The following is a 14,877-nucleotide window of genomic DNA, read 5'->3' on the forward strand; positions in this document are numbered from 1 at the left end:
AGAACACAACCTCCTTACAGAACACAACCATCTCCGGAACACAACCATCTCCAGAACACGTGCACGTTTGCAAGATACAAGGCTGGTTCGCCCTGCAGCCGCCCACCTATCTTTAGACAGAAATAACTCATAGAACAGCTCTGGAACGTATGCAGAATGAGCATAAGCTGCATGGAGGTGTCACTGCCTCCCACATCGATGCCATCTCAAGGAACTTCCCTGCTCTGATATTCCAACTATGGATGAGCAATCGCAGTCAGGACGAGATCTGGAAGTCAAGACGCACCCCTGCCCTGCTGCAAGCGCAGGAATAAGCAAGGAGGTATTTACAAATGCCCGGAAGACATAGGCTGGCATAAGACTTTATTGTTAACGGAAATGGAATGTCTCTAACAAACATTTCTCGTACATACAACCACCAATTTGCCCCGGGGCGGCGTGCGGCTGGAAGACAACATTATAATAGGTGCGGAAAGGAATCCAACTGGTGCACTTTTGGATGACGCCAATAGCAAAGACATTATGGAAATAGACGGATACTTTTGTAAGCCGTAATATATACACATGGCAGGTTCCACTCGACATACACCGGCAAAAAAAATGAGAACGAAAACATGTAGATGGGGACTGGGAGTTGACCCGTTTGTGCTGGTCTGTAGCTGGAATTCGAGATAAGAGAAGGGAATCCCTCTACACTCCTACACACATAGTACTCATCGGGATGACGCCCAGTCTGACACATTGAGCATGAACTTGGCCGGGTGTTTGCTGAAGGGTGTGAATCAGGGAATCCCTTCTCTGATAACAGGGGTGACACAGACAGGAGGGGGGAAGATCTACTAAGCACATACAAAGAAAACATATCAGGCTGAAACACAGGGGGTTGCAAAATGCTTATGTAACGCCCTATCTGTCTGGTGCAGAGGACATCTTACTGGGGAGGGAGAAAGAGAAACACAGCTCAAGGAGGCAAGAGTGCGATATTTAGCTCTTTGAAAGGGAGAAAAGGCCTTTTGTGCGTGTCTGGAAGACATTTAAACCATGTAGAGATCAGATAACGGGCTCTTTAAACTGATGTCAAAAAAGTGGCGTCTTTAAAGAACTGTGGGGTCATGTAAAGGTGGTGCTGGATGTAATAAATGCGACATTAGAAACGTAGTTCCCCGTACCGATGAATAACCAAACCCAGAAGTAAGCGTTTTGAACCCAGAAATAGTTCTACTAATCATTTAAATGTAAAAATATGCATAAACCCTACACAACGTACACACGCTCTTACCTTAATCAACAGTTCTCGGCTAACCGAGTGGTTATTTTCGTCAGAAAATATTTCAGAAAGTTCCATGAATGTGCGGAAGCTCTCCCTGTACCAAAGAGAACAGAGTTTGGGTTGTTTTTCTTCTTCAAGATTGAAGACATGTGATTATGCAAGTATGGCAAATACTGTGTTGACCAAGATCGGCCACACAGTTTTGGGTCATCAGCCACATTAGCAGTAATAATCATTAGAATAACTTTGCTCCATGGTGACAATCTATGGGCAAAACCAAATAACCCTAGGATGTCTTTTTTTTTTTTTAAGGGGTTGACCTTACCTGGACACCTCATCCCATGTCTTCTTCAGGCGATGGATAGCATTACATTGAAGAGCGGACAAAATGGCCCGTAAGGATGAGAAGTTCTTGAGAATGCGACACTCCTGCGGGCAAGGAAGTATAAAATAAACCTCGACTCCATTATAACGGATGGTAAAACGGGAGAGAATAGTTATGGTTACACGTACCCTCGCCACGTCTATCCAGCGCTCCAACACTTTGGCTCTCTGCTGGGGCTTCAGAGATCGGTCGTTCAGGCACGTGAAGATCACGCAGTTGGTGACCCTGTTGAACTGCGAAACGGTGGCCCTGATCGTCGGAGCCAAGTGTTCCTTGCCCTTTTTGTCTCTTTGGGACCAGATACAACCCAGGCAGTGGTAAGGTACCACTTTCTTGAAAAGGTCCTACAGTAGAACACCAACCATGTTAGCAATGAATAAAAAGCCACCATCTTCTCAGTACAGAAGCCTAAGGGGGACATCTTAAGAACAAAAATCTATAGCCTCCCTCCTAGACGCAAAAATATATTGGGTATTGTAATATATTAACACCATTACAATGAACATGCGGACTACAATATTGGGGTGGGGAAGTTCTCCTTGATCTACTTTAATGTGTTCCAAGATATGTTATAAAAGGACTGAGATGTAAAAAGAGAGATCCGAATGAACTTGCAGCAGAAGGGAGGAATGGTGAAGAAAGAATAACAATGTGGGGGAAATAATTGAAGTAGGACAGGAAGTGAGCACTTACAGCGTCCATAACTGTAAATTGTTCGGCCAGCATATCCTTCCGGAAGGAGAGGAAATCGGGCTTTCCTTCCAAGAGAGAGTTTTCTTCTATCAGCCGTAAAGTGCAGCTCGAATGGTCCACAACTGCAAAAAAAAAATAAAACCATAAAAACATCAGGGGTAATGATCAGTCCCAGAATGGGCAAAAAAATTGGGCCTTGGTATCAATAGTTATCGATATAAAGTCAATAGATGGCTGAGAAACATGAGGCTAACAGAGCTGGCAGATGTGTTATGTTTCTTTAAGTGCACGACTAACAAGGAGGCCATTTTGAATTCTCTAGACGTTATGGAAGTTCCTCAAATTTCCCCTTCCCACGTTCGAGTCCAAAGTTTACAACTCACCATTCTGATCGGTCCCTATGAGGTGCTGGCTCTGGAACTGCGCCAATAAATTGCGAGCTCTTCGCTCCAAGTCTGAGCCGGGGATGTTGTACCGCACATAAGCGATGAGCTGCTTCAGACAGACGTAATCCGGGGCCTGACGGAAATCCTCGGAGTATTGATCGAGCCAGGCACCCAAGATGGACGAGATGGTGCTACGCGGGGAAACAGAAGAGTGAGCCACCACCTTCAACACACTAAGGGCATTTGTGCATATTTGTACTTGGTATGCAGGGCCGGCCTTAGGGGTGTGCGACCGCACAGGGCGCCATGGCAACAGGGGCGCCTGCCCGGGACTTAAATTAAAACATCGGGGTTTTTTGTTTGTTTTTTTAAACTTTATTTAACATCCTACAAACAACAAAAAAAACAACAATGTTTTAATTTAAGTCCCGGGCAGGGGCGCTGAGCGGTTGCTCATGAAGAGATGGGGCAGAGGGGGGAAGGCAGTGAGAAGGGGCAGAGGTGGTAGATAGCGATAAAGGGGGAGATGGGATAGATAGTGAGAAAGGGGAGTTTTGTGACAAGATTATTTCCCTTTCTTTTTTTGGGAGGGGGGGCGCCAGAGGAGTAGTCCACACAGGGCGCCAGAACACCTAAAGCCGGCTCTGTTGGTATGTATTTATCTTCATATTGGGGAATAAGAAGGGCAAAGAAGGCAGTTTGATATACGGTAAATGGTATGATAATGCTGAAATATTAAGCATCTAGAGGAGCCAGCGTGGCCACCAGAGCAAGCAAAAAAACGCACGCACCAATAACAATAATACATTTTGGGCTAACTGCCCTCCTTGTTGTAATTTGTTAATGCCGGAGGATTAACCTCGTGTGTAAATCTTCCGGCAATTAAATGAACAAGCCCAAGCCTGTAGGTATTCTTGGGTAACCAGACAAGATTAGACTGTAAACCTCTAACAAGACTGTTAAGGGTCAACGTCCGACTCGGCAATTCCCTCTGCTGGCAGATTTTTTTTGGAAACTGACCATCTGGGGCACATTGCAAAAAAAATAAATATAAAAAAGGACAACTGTCGAGCCTCTTGATCGCCGGAGGCCATCAGGAACCTCGGCAGGAACCATTCCAGAAGGCAGAATAACGTTCATCTCTGATTTCTAGAACATTCTGTTTCTCCTAAAGATATGCTTTTAATTACGCTTGCAACAGAGCAGTCAAATAGGCAAAAGGAGGTGGCTTTCTCTATAACGATGACAGATTTATCATTTTTTTTTGTATTCCAGGAAGAAAAACATGATTTTTTTCTGGCCTGTCTTATATAACGCAAGCTTTAAATTCCTCAACGTTAAAGCCTTTAACCTTTTACAGTAGAGAGAAAAAAAAGGGGCAGACCAGATGGGACAAATGGTTCCGATTTATTTATTTACGGTTAAATTGTTTCCATAAACATAATGTCGGCACGCACGCGCTTCATACAAATGTAAGACCCATGGGTTCAACTTACTTTTTCAGTTCCAGCCGATCGTCGATAGTGTCATGAGAGAGTTCCCCATTCAGCTTGGGGTTTAGCCGTCCAAACCTTTTGAGAAAGGAAAGGTAATCAATTATTATTTTTTTTTACATTTTTATATTGGGTGTTAAGATGTAGGTTTTTTTTTTAGGTGCTCATAAGCTATGGCAGATAAAGGTGACACCTGGAACTCACATGTTGAGAAGAAGGTCCAGAACCTGCTTAGTGGTCGCAAAAGCTCTATATGTGCACAGGAAGATGGTGACGTAAGTGAAGTCGTTGCCTCTGAATGCGGAGACCAGGTATTCCACCAACTTCTCCAGGGTCCCAGCCTTGATGGTTCTCACCTTGCAGGTCTCATACAAGCTCAAAGTTGACTCGTTTTCATACTACAAATGAGGGGAAAAAAAGTTGCCTCATTACCACCAAGGAAGCTCAACAAAATCGATGGCAGTCATCATAAAAAAGCCGGAGAGACATGATAAAGCTTGGACGTCAACATCTTGACCAAGTTGAGCCGTGGACCATGATGGAAGCTGTAGACCATCAACAAACCCTGGTTGACACCGTGACAAAGTATCAGACCAGGATTCTTTTTTTCGCCATATTACCCGGGGTCGGAAAGGAATTCGAAAACCGTCTGAATATAGATTTTTTCCTTGCTTATTCTCCTGAGTATGCTTTTTTTTTTCTCTAACACTTGCCCTTCCGGTTTCTAGATTCTATAAACTCAACTGCGTCTCGAGGGACAAGCATGGGGGAAGGTAGGCTCGCGGCATTCTGTCTTACGAGGCTGTTTGTTAATGTAAGAAGTTGGCTGACCTCCGCTTAGCCTCCTGCCCCGCGCACCTCCTCGTCACACCCTGGCCATGCTATGGATTCTGTCTTATGTAAAAAATAACACGGAGACAACTTCAGTTACACAAGCCAGAGTTTGTTTTAATTTCCTTCTTTTTTTTTTTAAGTTTTTGTTCATCGTCCCGGCTGGAGGTGAACCAGTGTATGAACTGTCTCAGGTTTCACCGGGAGGAGATTTTCCATGTAAATCACCCTTCTTCCCCCCCCCAAAAAAGAAAAGGAACCAAAAAATACAGATGGGCTGAATGGTTTATTTCCGCCGTCACATTCCAAGTGTTTCTAGACAGCGGGGAAGCCCTGATCCATGTCCACTTTGCCACTAAGATAAAGCACCACTGCTGATTAGATAAACCGACCCCGTCCGAAGGGGTCACCGGGGTCAGACTGGGTTCCGTCAGAACTTGGTACGTATGCAAAAAAAAAAAGTTACAGCTTCGTAATCATGAGCGTACCTGGGAACTCATCGGGTTTGGTCGAGAGAACTCCAGGAGAATCGCCACTTCTCGGGTTCTCCGGGTCAATACCCGGATCCACCGGGTCGCAGGAGTGGGGTCCTGATACCCCCCCCCCCACTCCCTGTCCATTTCCCCTGGAAGTTCTTGGCTAACCAGAAATGATTAGACTGTAGACCTCTAACATGATGGGGCTGTTAAGGGTCTACATCTGGCTGGCCAATTCTCTCCTCTCTCCAGGGAGCCCACAAGTTCCCAGGCATGGTCACGAGACTTCTAATGAATGGAGAAAGCTGAGAACAATGGCGGGCAACGGACACGGAATCGTGGGATAAGCGTGTAAGCGTCACAATAAAGCACAGGAACCTCAGCGACATGCATGATTTAGGGAGTTTAGGAGCGATAGCACATTTGGGGTCATCAAAGAGCACAAAGCAGGGAAGCAGACGGTTCATTGAGGTTCTGCACCATCCACAAAAAGAACGGCCAACCTCCCCGGAGGAGCCACATTAGTTCACAGGTCCCGTTCACCCTCCCACCACCCCAATGTCTACTACAACGGCCTTCCTCACCGTGGCATCCCGGGGTCCGGCGAGCCCGCCTTCCACATTGCCCATGGGTGATGGAACTCTGCTTACCCCCAGCCAACGCTGCCCCTTGTTGGCGGTGTGGTGCAGCTGCACTTTACGGAGCGAGATGCTATAGACGACTCCATCGTAGACCTCTTCTCCGATCTCCTGAGTGGAGCTCTAGAGGAACAAAAAAACAAATGGCGATTTAATACATACTATTCACAGATAAACTTAAAAATATAATGGGGGGGAAAAAAAAGGAAATTTATTTTGGGGCTAAAAAAGAAAAATACAATTATCTAAAGCGGGGAAAAAAAATAAAGAATACATTTTTTTATTATTATTTTTATTTATTCAGAAAAACAAATTGGATTTACAATTCCTAATGTTTTCTCCCGTTCATATATGTCTATTATTACTTATTATTTCCTATAGCGCCATCATATTCCGCAGCGCTGTACAATAGGTATGTCTTGTCCTGTGATTATATAATAAATCCTTTGCAGCTGTCGGAGCGCTCCTGCCCAACACGGGCCTGTCCTGTTTAAAAGCCCCCCAACGCCAGCCCCCCCCCCACGCCGCCGCCTGTAATCCTGTCACATGCTGTAATCCGATACGCGGCCCCCCGTATAGCGGCTCCCTGCGCGCCGCGTCCCCATCAGCTGTCGGCAGCCAGATGGTCCTGAAGGCGTATCACATAATAAACAAAATAAGATTACCTCGTAAATCTGTTACGGGATTAAAAGGCATTTTGGGGCATTTGCTCTTCGCGGCGTCAATGGCTGGCATTTGTTTTTAATCCTTTCAGCCCAAGACTACAAGACCCAGATTGTAAGCTCTTGGGGTTGGGTGTCCCCGCAGCCAATGATGTGTGACGAGGTGAGACATTGAGCAGATGAAGCCTCATATTATTCTAAGGCTTTGGGACTAGACTGAAATCGAGTTGAGATATCTCTTGGCGACCGTCCCGATTACCCAGGGGTTTATTCTGGGGTGCGGCTCGTGCCCTTCCTCCACGCTAGAAGCATAGAATTTGACAATAAGAACCATTTGGCCCGTTGCCTCACTGTTTTAACCTCTACCACTTCTGCTGGGCGGCTGTTCCACTTATCTATCACCCTCTCAGTAACATAAAAAACTTCCTTACATTCCATCTAATTCTCTGCTCCTATAGATTACAGCTTCGTGTTTTCGGATCGGTGGCAGTGTAGCCGGCAGGGAGCATCATGGGTAAGTTCATTGTGTATATTCACTAATACTGCGTGGTTTTAAAGGGTTAAATCACCGCACAGTAAAGAAATCCCCCAAAACTTCCTTTTTTTTTCCTTAATGTTGACATAATAATGAATGAAAACCGGCGGCCATGACAACCGACGCGTTCTACGCCCCCTCTGAATTCCAATAACACTTTCACACGTCGCTGTCATGGAGCTCGTGGCCCATGCGCGGACCCCCGGCACATCCTTAAGCCCCCTCTTTATGTCAAGAAAACATCTTGGACGTTATCGTCGGAGACGAGCAACTGACGGCCCCATTATCCCTAAATAGGAGACTCTTCACCGAGTCACCTGTTTTCAAGCAGGGGTTCTCAGCTTGGCTTCAGTCAAATACAAAATCAGAGATTAAGAAACGGACTACTGAGTAAGGGGAATTAACCCCTTAGATGAGTGCCATACAATGCAGAAGGGGAAAGTGGTTTTAAAGGGTTAATGATTTAAAGGATCGCTTCATTGGGGGAGAGTCTAAATGTTCACGGCTGGTATAACAGTCCCTAAATATGTTTAGTTTAACTACTTTTTTTTAGGTTAAACCTTTATTTTTAACCCTTTTAAGTCCCCGGACCCACTGGACCTTTAAAGGGTTAATGCAGTTGTGTTTCCCGAGTACTTATTCTGTTACTATGGAGTGACCACAACCCCTGCAACCACCAACACCAGATCTCACCAGGAGAGGAACCAGATGGAAGGGGAAAGGAGGAGGGGAGGAAAAACACAAACTGCAAAAAGATGGCAAGAGAATCTGCTATCAGATCGGCCCCCATTCGGCCCCCATCTAGTCTGCCCGTTTCTCCTGCCATAAAGACTCAAACCTTAATCAGTCGTTGGTCTCGTCTTAGATTCAGGAGCCGTATGTCTATCCCATGCATGTTTAATCCCCTCACTGTATTACCCTCGACCTCTTCTGCTGGGAGGCTGTTCCACTTATCCACTACTCTTTCTGTAAATTAAAACTTTCTTACATTCCATCCAAGAAACCAAACAAAGAAAGAGACGTAAGAAAATTTCAAGTACGGTAATCACTGGCTGAGCGGGCCGGGGCAGAGGTGGTTCAGAGGGGGGATTCCTGCGTGTTTGCCCAGCAGCACCCTGACTGCCTCCACACCTTACAGACATGTCGGCGATCACATGCTAGCCGGGTGGTTTTGTTTGCTTTGCTTTTCATGCAAAGCAGCTGATGTCGCCCGGTACGGGAGGCAGAGATGAATGCGAAACGTGTTAACCTTCCAGCATTATGCAAAGGGAGCTGCGTCGGCCCCATTCGGCCCCATCTGGTTGGCCCATCTTTCCTGCTGTAAAGACTGAAACCTTAACTAGTTGTTGGTCTCGTCTTAGATTCAGGAGCCGTATGTCAATCCCATACATGTTTAATACCCCTCACTGTATTACCCTCTTCCACTTCTGCTGGGAGGCTGTTCTACTTATCTACTATTTTCTCACCAAAGTTTCCTTATATTCCATCCAAGCCGCTGACCCCCTAGTTATAGATGATGACTGCATTTTATATCGAACAAATCAGATTTGATGGACGTGGGTATCCGACACTTTGGAAAGTGGTATTATTGCCATAGCAACCAAATGGAAACATGCAATCAGCAGCAACATTACACTGGTTGCTACGGCAACAAAACCACTTGAAAATTGGCATTAGAACCGGTTTGTAGAATTGTACAGAAACAAAGTACAGCTTCAGATCTCGTCTCCTCCGCGACCCTGCTGCGGGAAACGAGTGACCTTTCTAACGGTGAGGAAAAAATGGAAGATATTTGACGTTTCTGCTCTGATGATCACATTCTGAAAAGCAACAGTGTGGGGGGGGGACTTCAGGGGCTCATAATCCACGCAAAGTCAAACATTTGTACCTCTTATAAATCTAAAATATTAAAAAGTCTACTTTAATGAAAGGCCGGTAGATAAGTGGAACAGTCTCCCAGCAGAGGTGGTAGAGGGTAATACAGCGAGGGGATTTAAACATGCGTGGGATACGGCAGGACCACAAGCAAAAGTAACGGGACCCGAGAACGCTTTCTGAGCAGCAATAAACCCGTTTAATATAGATTGAGCGGCAACGCGACAGACAGCTCCCAGCCGGGGGTTAATTTGTGCTGCTGTCCCGACCATATGCCGCTCGCTCCGCAGCTTAACCCTCTCAGGCCTGAATGCAGCATTAGAAGCATCACTCCCATCACTGCAAACACGGCTTATCCAACGTCATTTAGTACGAGGAACTCTTTCCCTCTTAGAAATAAATCAGATTTTAGAGCGAAGGCCCAGCCCCCGGCGCTCAGCGACGTATCCTGGCCTAGGGCAGAGCCGAGGGGCAGATCGCTTCCTCCCGGGTACAGGAGAGATCTCCGATCGCCCCAAACGGCTCATTTACATTATGGAGGCGTTGCATGACTTTAAGGAACTGAGCGTCAGGATACGACATCATACCTTGCCGGGATATGACATCATACCCCCGCACACCATGTCCTTAAACGCAAGAAAGATGCCGGCCACAGAGGGGGTCCGACTTAGTGCAGAGCATCTCTGCCGGTGCTACAAACTTATACACAGAAGGGGGCTGCGGACTGCCACGGGGGGGGGACTGAGGACTGCCACGGGGGGGGGGGGGACTGAGGACTGCCACGGGGGGGGGGGGGACTGAGAACCGCCACGGGCTCTGTCTCCCCCGTCAGACTACTATGCCTGGGCTTAGTCACTCTGTCACAACCAAACAACAATCAGAGAGCTACTTTGTTGCCCGGCTACGACGTGCCGGCCGACCTTTGGATGGTAACCCGCAGTGTGTTGTCTTCTTGGGGGTGACAACAATGTACACAACACACACGACGCACAAGCTGTACGTCCCCGACACCAATCACGGCCGCCGCGGCACCAAGTGGCCCTTCATTCCTGGAACACAACTTTGTTTATTTTGGGTCTTGTGACATCGTCCCAGAGCGAGCCAGGAGCTCAAGGTGGGATTTGGTCCCTAAACCTCTTACGGCTGAAGCAGGAAACACGGCGGAAAAAGACGATTTGGGCCGATTTTACCGAAAAACAACAACAACAACAATCAAAGGAACCGAGGCTCCAAACTCTGTAATTGCGTATGAAGACCACCTCGGAGGAAGCTACCCTCGGCTCAGGTTGGCTTCTGAATTTGCTCTTGGTAGCTTCTCGATTATAAAAAAGTCAAAAAAAAATTCAAAAGTTGGTTAATTCACAAAAAACTTGTTGTCCACAACGTCTCGCAACTCAGAGAATAACCCCCAGAGGGGGTCCTGGTACAAAAGCAAGCACTCCAAGGCCGTGAGTTCTTACTCGAGCCCCCCGCTATTGTTAATTGAGTGCGCCGTGCCTAAGGATCAATATATATATTTGCATGGAAACCGAGAAAACAAAGTAAAGAAATATATTTAGCATTTCCGCCGTCTGCTTTAGCAACAAGACTGCCGTCTGCTTTAGTAACAAAGAACAATACACCAAGGTGTGAAGGAGAGGGGCGTCAACAATAAACACAATGGCTAAGCAGACGGACACCTCTGCCGAATAACAACTACATGTAACAACAACATGTAACCTGCGATAACTAATGAAGAGCCCGGGCTTCAGCTCTTCCGGACAGCTCTCGGTTATGCAAGTCACTCGGCAGCTATTGTACTTCACCTAAATGCTTCATGCTTTTAATGTTATATTTAAAGGGACATTAGATAAGTCCTCCCTCTAACAACGTACAACGTTCTCCAACATATTTATCTGCCGTCAAATCGAATGATATTCTCTATTGAGACAATGGAGGAACAGCCTCCCAGCAGAAGTGGTAGAGGGTAATACAGTGAGGGTATTTAAGCATGCATGGGATAGACATACGGCTCCTGAATAATGTAATAAAAACTTATTAGTGGATTTTACCAGTATATAGTATATGAAAAAAGGAAACAAATTAGACAAAGGAAAATAATAACAACAACAATGTATCGAATGTTTATAAACAAACGCCCCCATTGTGTGAGCTCTCCGGCATGGACTCTGTGAAACCTGCCCAGGATACTGCTGGAGCGGACAAAGTGAGGGGTCTAGGGAGAGAAAGAAAGAAAGAGAGAAAAGGAGAAAGAAAGAGAGAAAGAAAGAAAGAAAGAGAAAAGGAGAAAGAAAGAAAGAAAGAAAGAGTCTTATTGTGTTTGTTGCTGAATCTCTGGATGGGGTGGAGAAAAGTAATAAAATAAATAAATAAAACGAGTATCTTGTCCCCCCCCACGCCCCCCGCCTGTCGCTCACAATGACTCTCTGATAGAAACCATTCATTAGGGACCGTCTCCCATCCGGCTACAAATGATCCGTTCTGGGTTATCCAAGACTCTGTAAGAACCCCCCGACCTCGTCCCCGACCTCGTCCCAGACCTCGTCCCCGACCTCGTCCCAGACCGGGTTTCTTGTTGTCGTCGCTCACGCATTTTGGCACCGAACGGGTTAAGTAGGTGACCTCACCTTTAAAATAACTTAAACCTTTTGTGCCGGGCGCGCTGCCGAACACTAAGCATTCTCCGAGTGTACAGGATTCCGGCGGGTTCTATGAGGTTTATTTAGCTTGTTGCGCAATAATCACACGCCTTGGAATAGTGACCTCCGAGCCCTTAACGGCGCTCTGCCCCCCCCCCCCCGTCTGAACAAACCCACCGCGCTCTGCCCCCCACGCTCTGCCCCCCGTCTGAACGTATACACCACGCTCTGCCCCCCCCCACCTGCTCTACATCCTGGAAGAGGTAGAAATGTCACCGACGGAGGTGATCCGCGGAGGTGACGTCCACAGCAACAATACGAGGGACAGGTGTAATATATTGTTAAAACAATTCAATGCCGGCAGATCGGCCCCATTCGGCCCCCGTCAAGTCTGCCCGTTTCTCCTGCTGTAAAGACTCAAGCCTTAATCAGTCGTCGGTCTCGTCTTCAGGAGCCGTATGTCTATCCCACGCATGTTTAAATCCCCTCGCTGTATTAGCCTCTACCAGCTCTGCTGGGAGGCTCTTCCACATATATACTTACAGTAGAAATTGTAATCTCATACAGTGGCTTTTTAACCCGGTTCACACACATAAATTACGAAAAGAAATAGCAGGCCGTAGGTTTAAGATGAATTCAGGACTAGCTCCAGTCTCCCCCCCCCCCATTAATATATCCGGGAATCAGCCCGTTGTTGGCTGCGCTGGAATGTATCCTCATTGCCTCCCTTCCAGCCTCCCAGGGACTCGGCCTCCACACAATTCCATCCCTGTCACATTCAGGTCAGCTGACAATTATCCCAAATCATGTTTCCCTGGCAACCAAGTCCATGGCTGCACCCCGGGGGGGGGGGGGGACCAGGAAGAATGAGATCAGACTCAACGCTGGCTGGGATGAAAAACAGAAACATCTGAAAGATGAAAACCGAATGTGCCGAGGGCTCTACTTTATCCATAAAAAAAATAAAAAATGAAAGTGTAGAACCGACCGAGAGATTTATAATCGACAAATTCCGCAGAAGAAGATAAAATTCAAACTCAACATAAATAAATAATAATAATAATATAAAAAAAAATTGAAGAATAGCCGTGAATTAAGATGATATGCATTAGTTTGTGGTATACTGGCCGCACGGTTCATTCACGATAAAATATTATAATTCCCATCATTTTGGCGTCTTAATAAGTATTATTTTTTTCCAAACCCAAGCGAGCAACCCACTCTCCCATCTGGTTATTGAGTGGGAGTGCAGCAACGCCGCCGCCGCCGCCGCCGCCATGCTTACGAGGAACGCGCGTTAGATTATAAAGCCTTTCAGACTTGGGCCAGACACTGACGCAATTGATATATCGTACTAAACGTCTAGCAAATGTATAGATACAACTGGGGACGTGTAGGCGCGATCTCGCAGGCGGCGTGAAGAATTACGACGATTACATCACGCGACACAAAACAATAGAATTCACACTTTTAGACTTTTTGTTCCATAAATGGATTATTCGGGTTAGGCGGCCATATTTGCCGGCGAATGGTTGGGATGGAGTCTCAAGGAACTTGGGCAGATTTACGTCAAACGCCTAGAGCTCTTCTCAGGGAACTCAAGGGATCCACAAGTTATTATACACTCTGGTCGATAATTGTCTTATCAACTGAACTGGAGACTTTAAACCGAGATGCCAAATATGGACCAGAACCTTACATGACGGCCGACGTAGTTTGCTGGATGTTATATAGAAGTCCAACCAGTTCTACGGGGAGAGGCATGGACGCGAAGGGGCTGGAGCTTGGATTATCTCCATGGGACGCGTAACCAGCTCCATCGCTTCGGGTTCTCTTGGGAACGGCACGCTGTTTATTAAAGGATGGAGGAAACGAGACCCATTATAGGAAACCAAAAAAAACAATGGAATCAGAGCGGACGAGAAGCCGACTCCGCGCGCTATGGCCGTCTATCGAGCCACGGAGTATCCCTTCTCTGCCGGAAGAAAAATATTCTATGCGCTTGGAAACACAATGTAAATACATCTGTGTAAATCATAAAACAGTCACAGGAAGTCGTCGTTTAAAAATAGAATATATATTGTTTATGTCGGTACACTTCATGGTGGAGCGTTCTCATTGGCTGTCGAGAAGTCATATGACTACAGGTGGCCATCCATATGAAGAAGCCAACTACAATGAGCCTTGTCTTGTTATAAGAAGCCCCTGATGGGACAGAACCCATTAAAACACTCCATGGTGGAGAGCTCTCATTGGCTATTGAGAGGTCACTTGGCTACAAGAAGCCTCTACAAAGATGGAGCCTCACTATTTTAATTACACTTCATGTTAGAGCCTTCGCATTGGCCATCGAGAGGTCACATGGCTTCAGGAAGGCCCCTATGAGATGGGAGCCACTACAAAAATATTTAATGGTGGAGCCTTCTCATTGGCTACCGAGAGACCACATGGCTACTGGACGCTCCTAAAAAGGTGGAACCTTGCTACAGTAAATAGTCGGAGCCTTACTGTTGGTCATCAAGAGGTCACATGACTACAGGAAGCCACAAATGAGAGAACGCAGTAATGGTGGAGCCTTCACATCAGCTATTGAGAGGTCACACGGCTACTAGAAGCTTCCAAAAAGATGGAACCTCTCCACAATGATTAGACTTCATGTTGGAGCCTTCCCATTGGCCATCAAGAGGTCATGTGGCTAAAGGAAGCCTCCTATGAGATGGAACCCTGTCCCACTACACTAAGTAGCAGGACACTGGCCTTTGTACGTTGGGGACCTCAGCCCAATACTAAGAAATCAAGTTGTTTGAGACCTGAAGGGTCCATTCCATGTCTGATAACCACCAAGAAGACCGAAATCAGACTCAGATTGTATCCATCAGTGAAAAGAGAACAAGATCCGTAAATGTAACAAGTAAACCCCAGTAACTGACGAAAAACTGCAATTCTTATATTTCGAAACCCACAATCTTCTCTCCCCCCCCACCCCCACCCATT

The 14,877-nt window shown here is 46.4% G+C and overlaps 1 protein-coding gene across 1 annotated transcript in view; it reads right to left on the reverse strand.

The window, feature by feature from the left end:
* The window catches only part of LOC149281799 (ral guanine nucleotide dissociation stimulator-like), a 46,086-nt gene that overhangs the window by 4,090 nt on the left and 27,119 nt on the right, over positions 1-14,877 (reverse strand). Inside the window, exons 2-10 of the mRNA XM_089498946.1 lie at positions 7,249-7,260; positions 6,185-6,295; positions 4,432-4,625; positions 4,231-4,305; positions 2,732-2,925; positions 2,349-2,434; positions 1,784-1,999; positions 1,596-1,699; positions 1,280-1,364 (exon numbers count right to left, since the gene is read on the reverse strand). Of these exons, the coding sequence (XP_089355072.1) occupies positions 1,280-1,364; positions 1,596-1,699; positions 1,784-1,999; positions 2,349-2,434; positions 2,732-2,925; positions 4,231-4,305; positions 4,432-4,625; positions 6,185-6,295; positions 7,249-7,260 (1,077 nt within the window). The remainder of the gene's footprint in view (positions 1-1,279; positions 1,365-1,595; positions 1,700-1,783; positions 2,000-2,348; positions 2,435-2,731; positions 2,926-4,230; positions 4,306-4,431; positions 4,626-6,184; positions 6,296-7,248; positions 7,261-14,877) is intronic.

Source organism: Sceloporus occidentalis, unplaced genomic scaffold (genome assembly GCF_023333645.1).
Source record: "Sceloporus occidentalis isolate IW3139 unplaced genomic scaffold, rSceOcc1.0.p SCAF_127, whole genome shotgun sequence".
Lineage (NCBI taxonomy): Eukaryota > Metazoa > Chordata > Lepidosauria > Squamata > Phrynosomatidae > Sceloporus > Sceloporus occidentalis.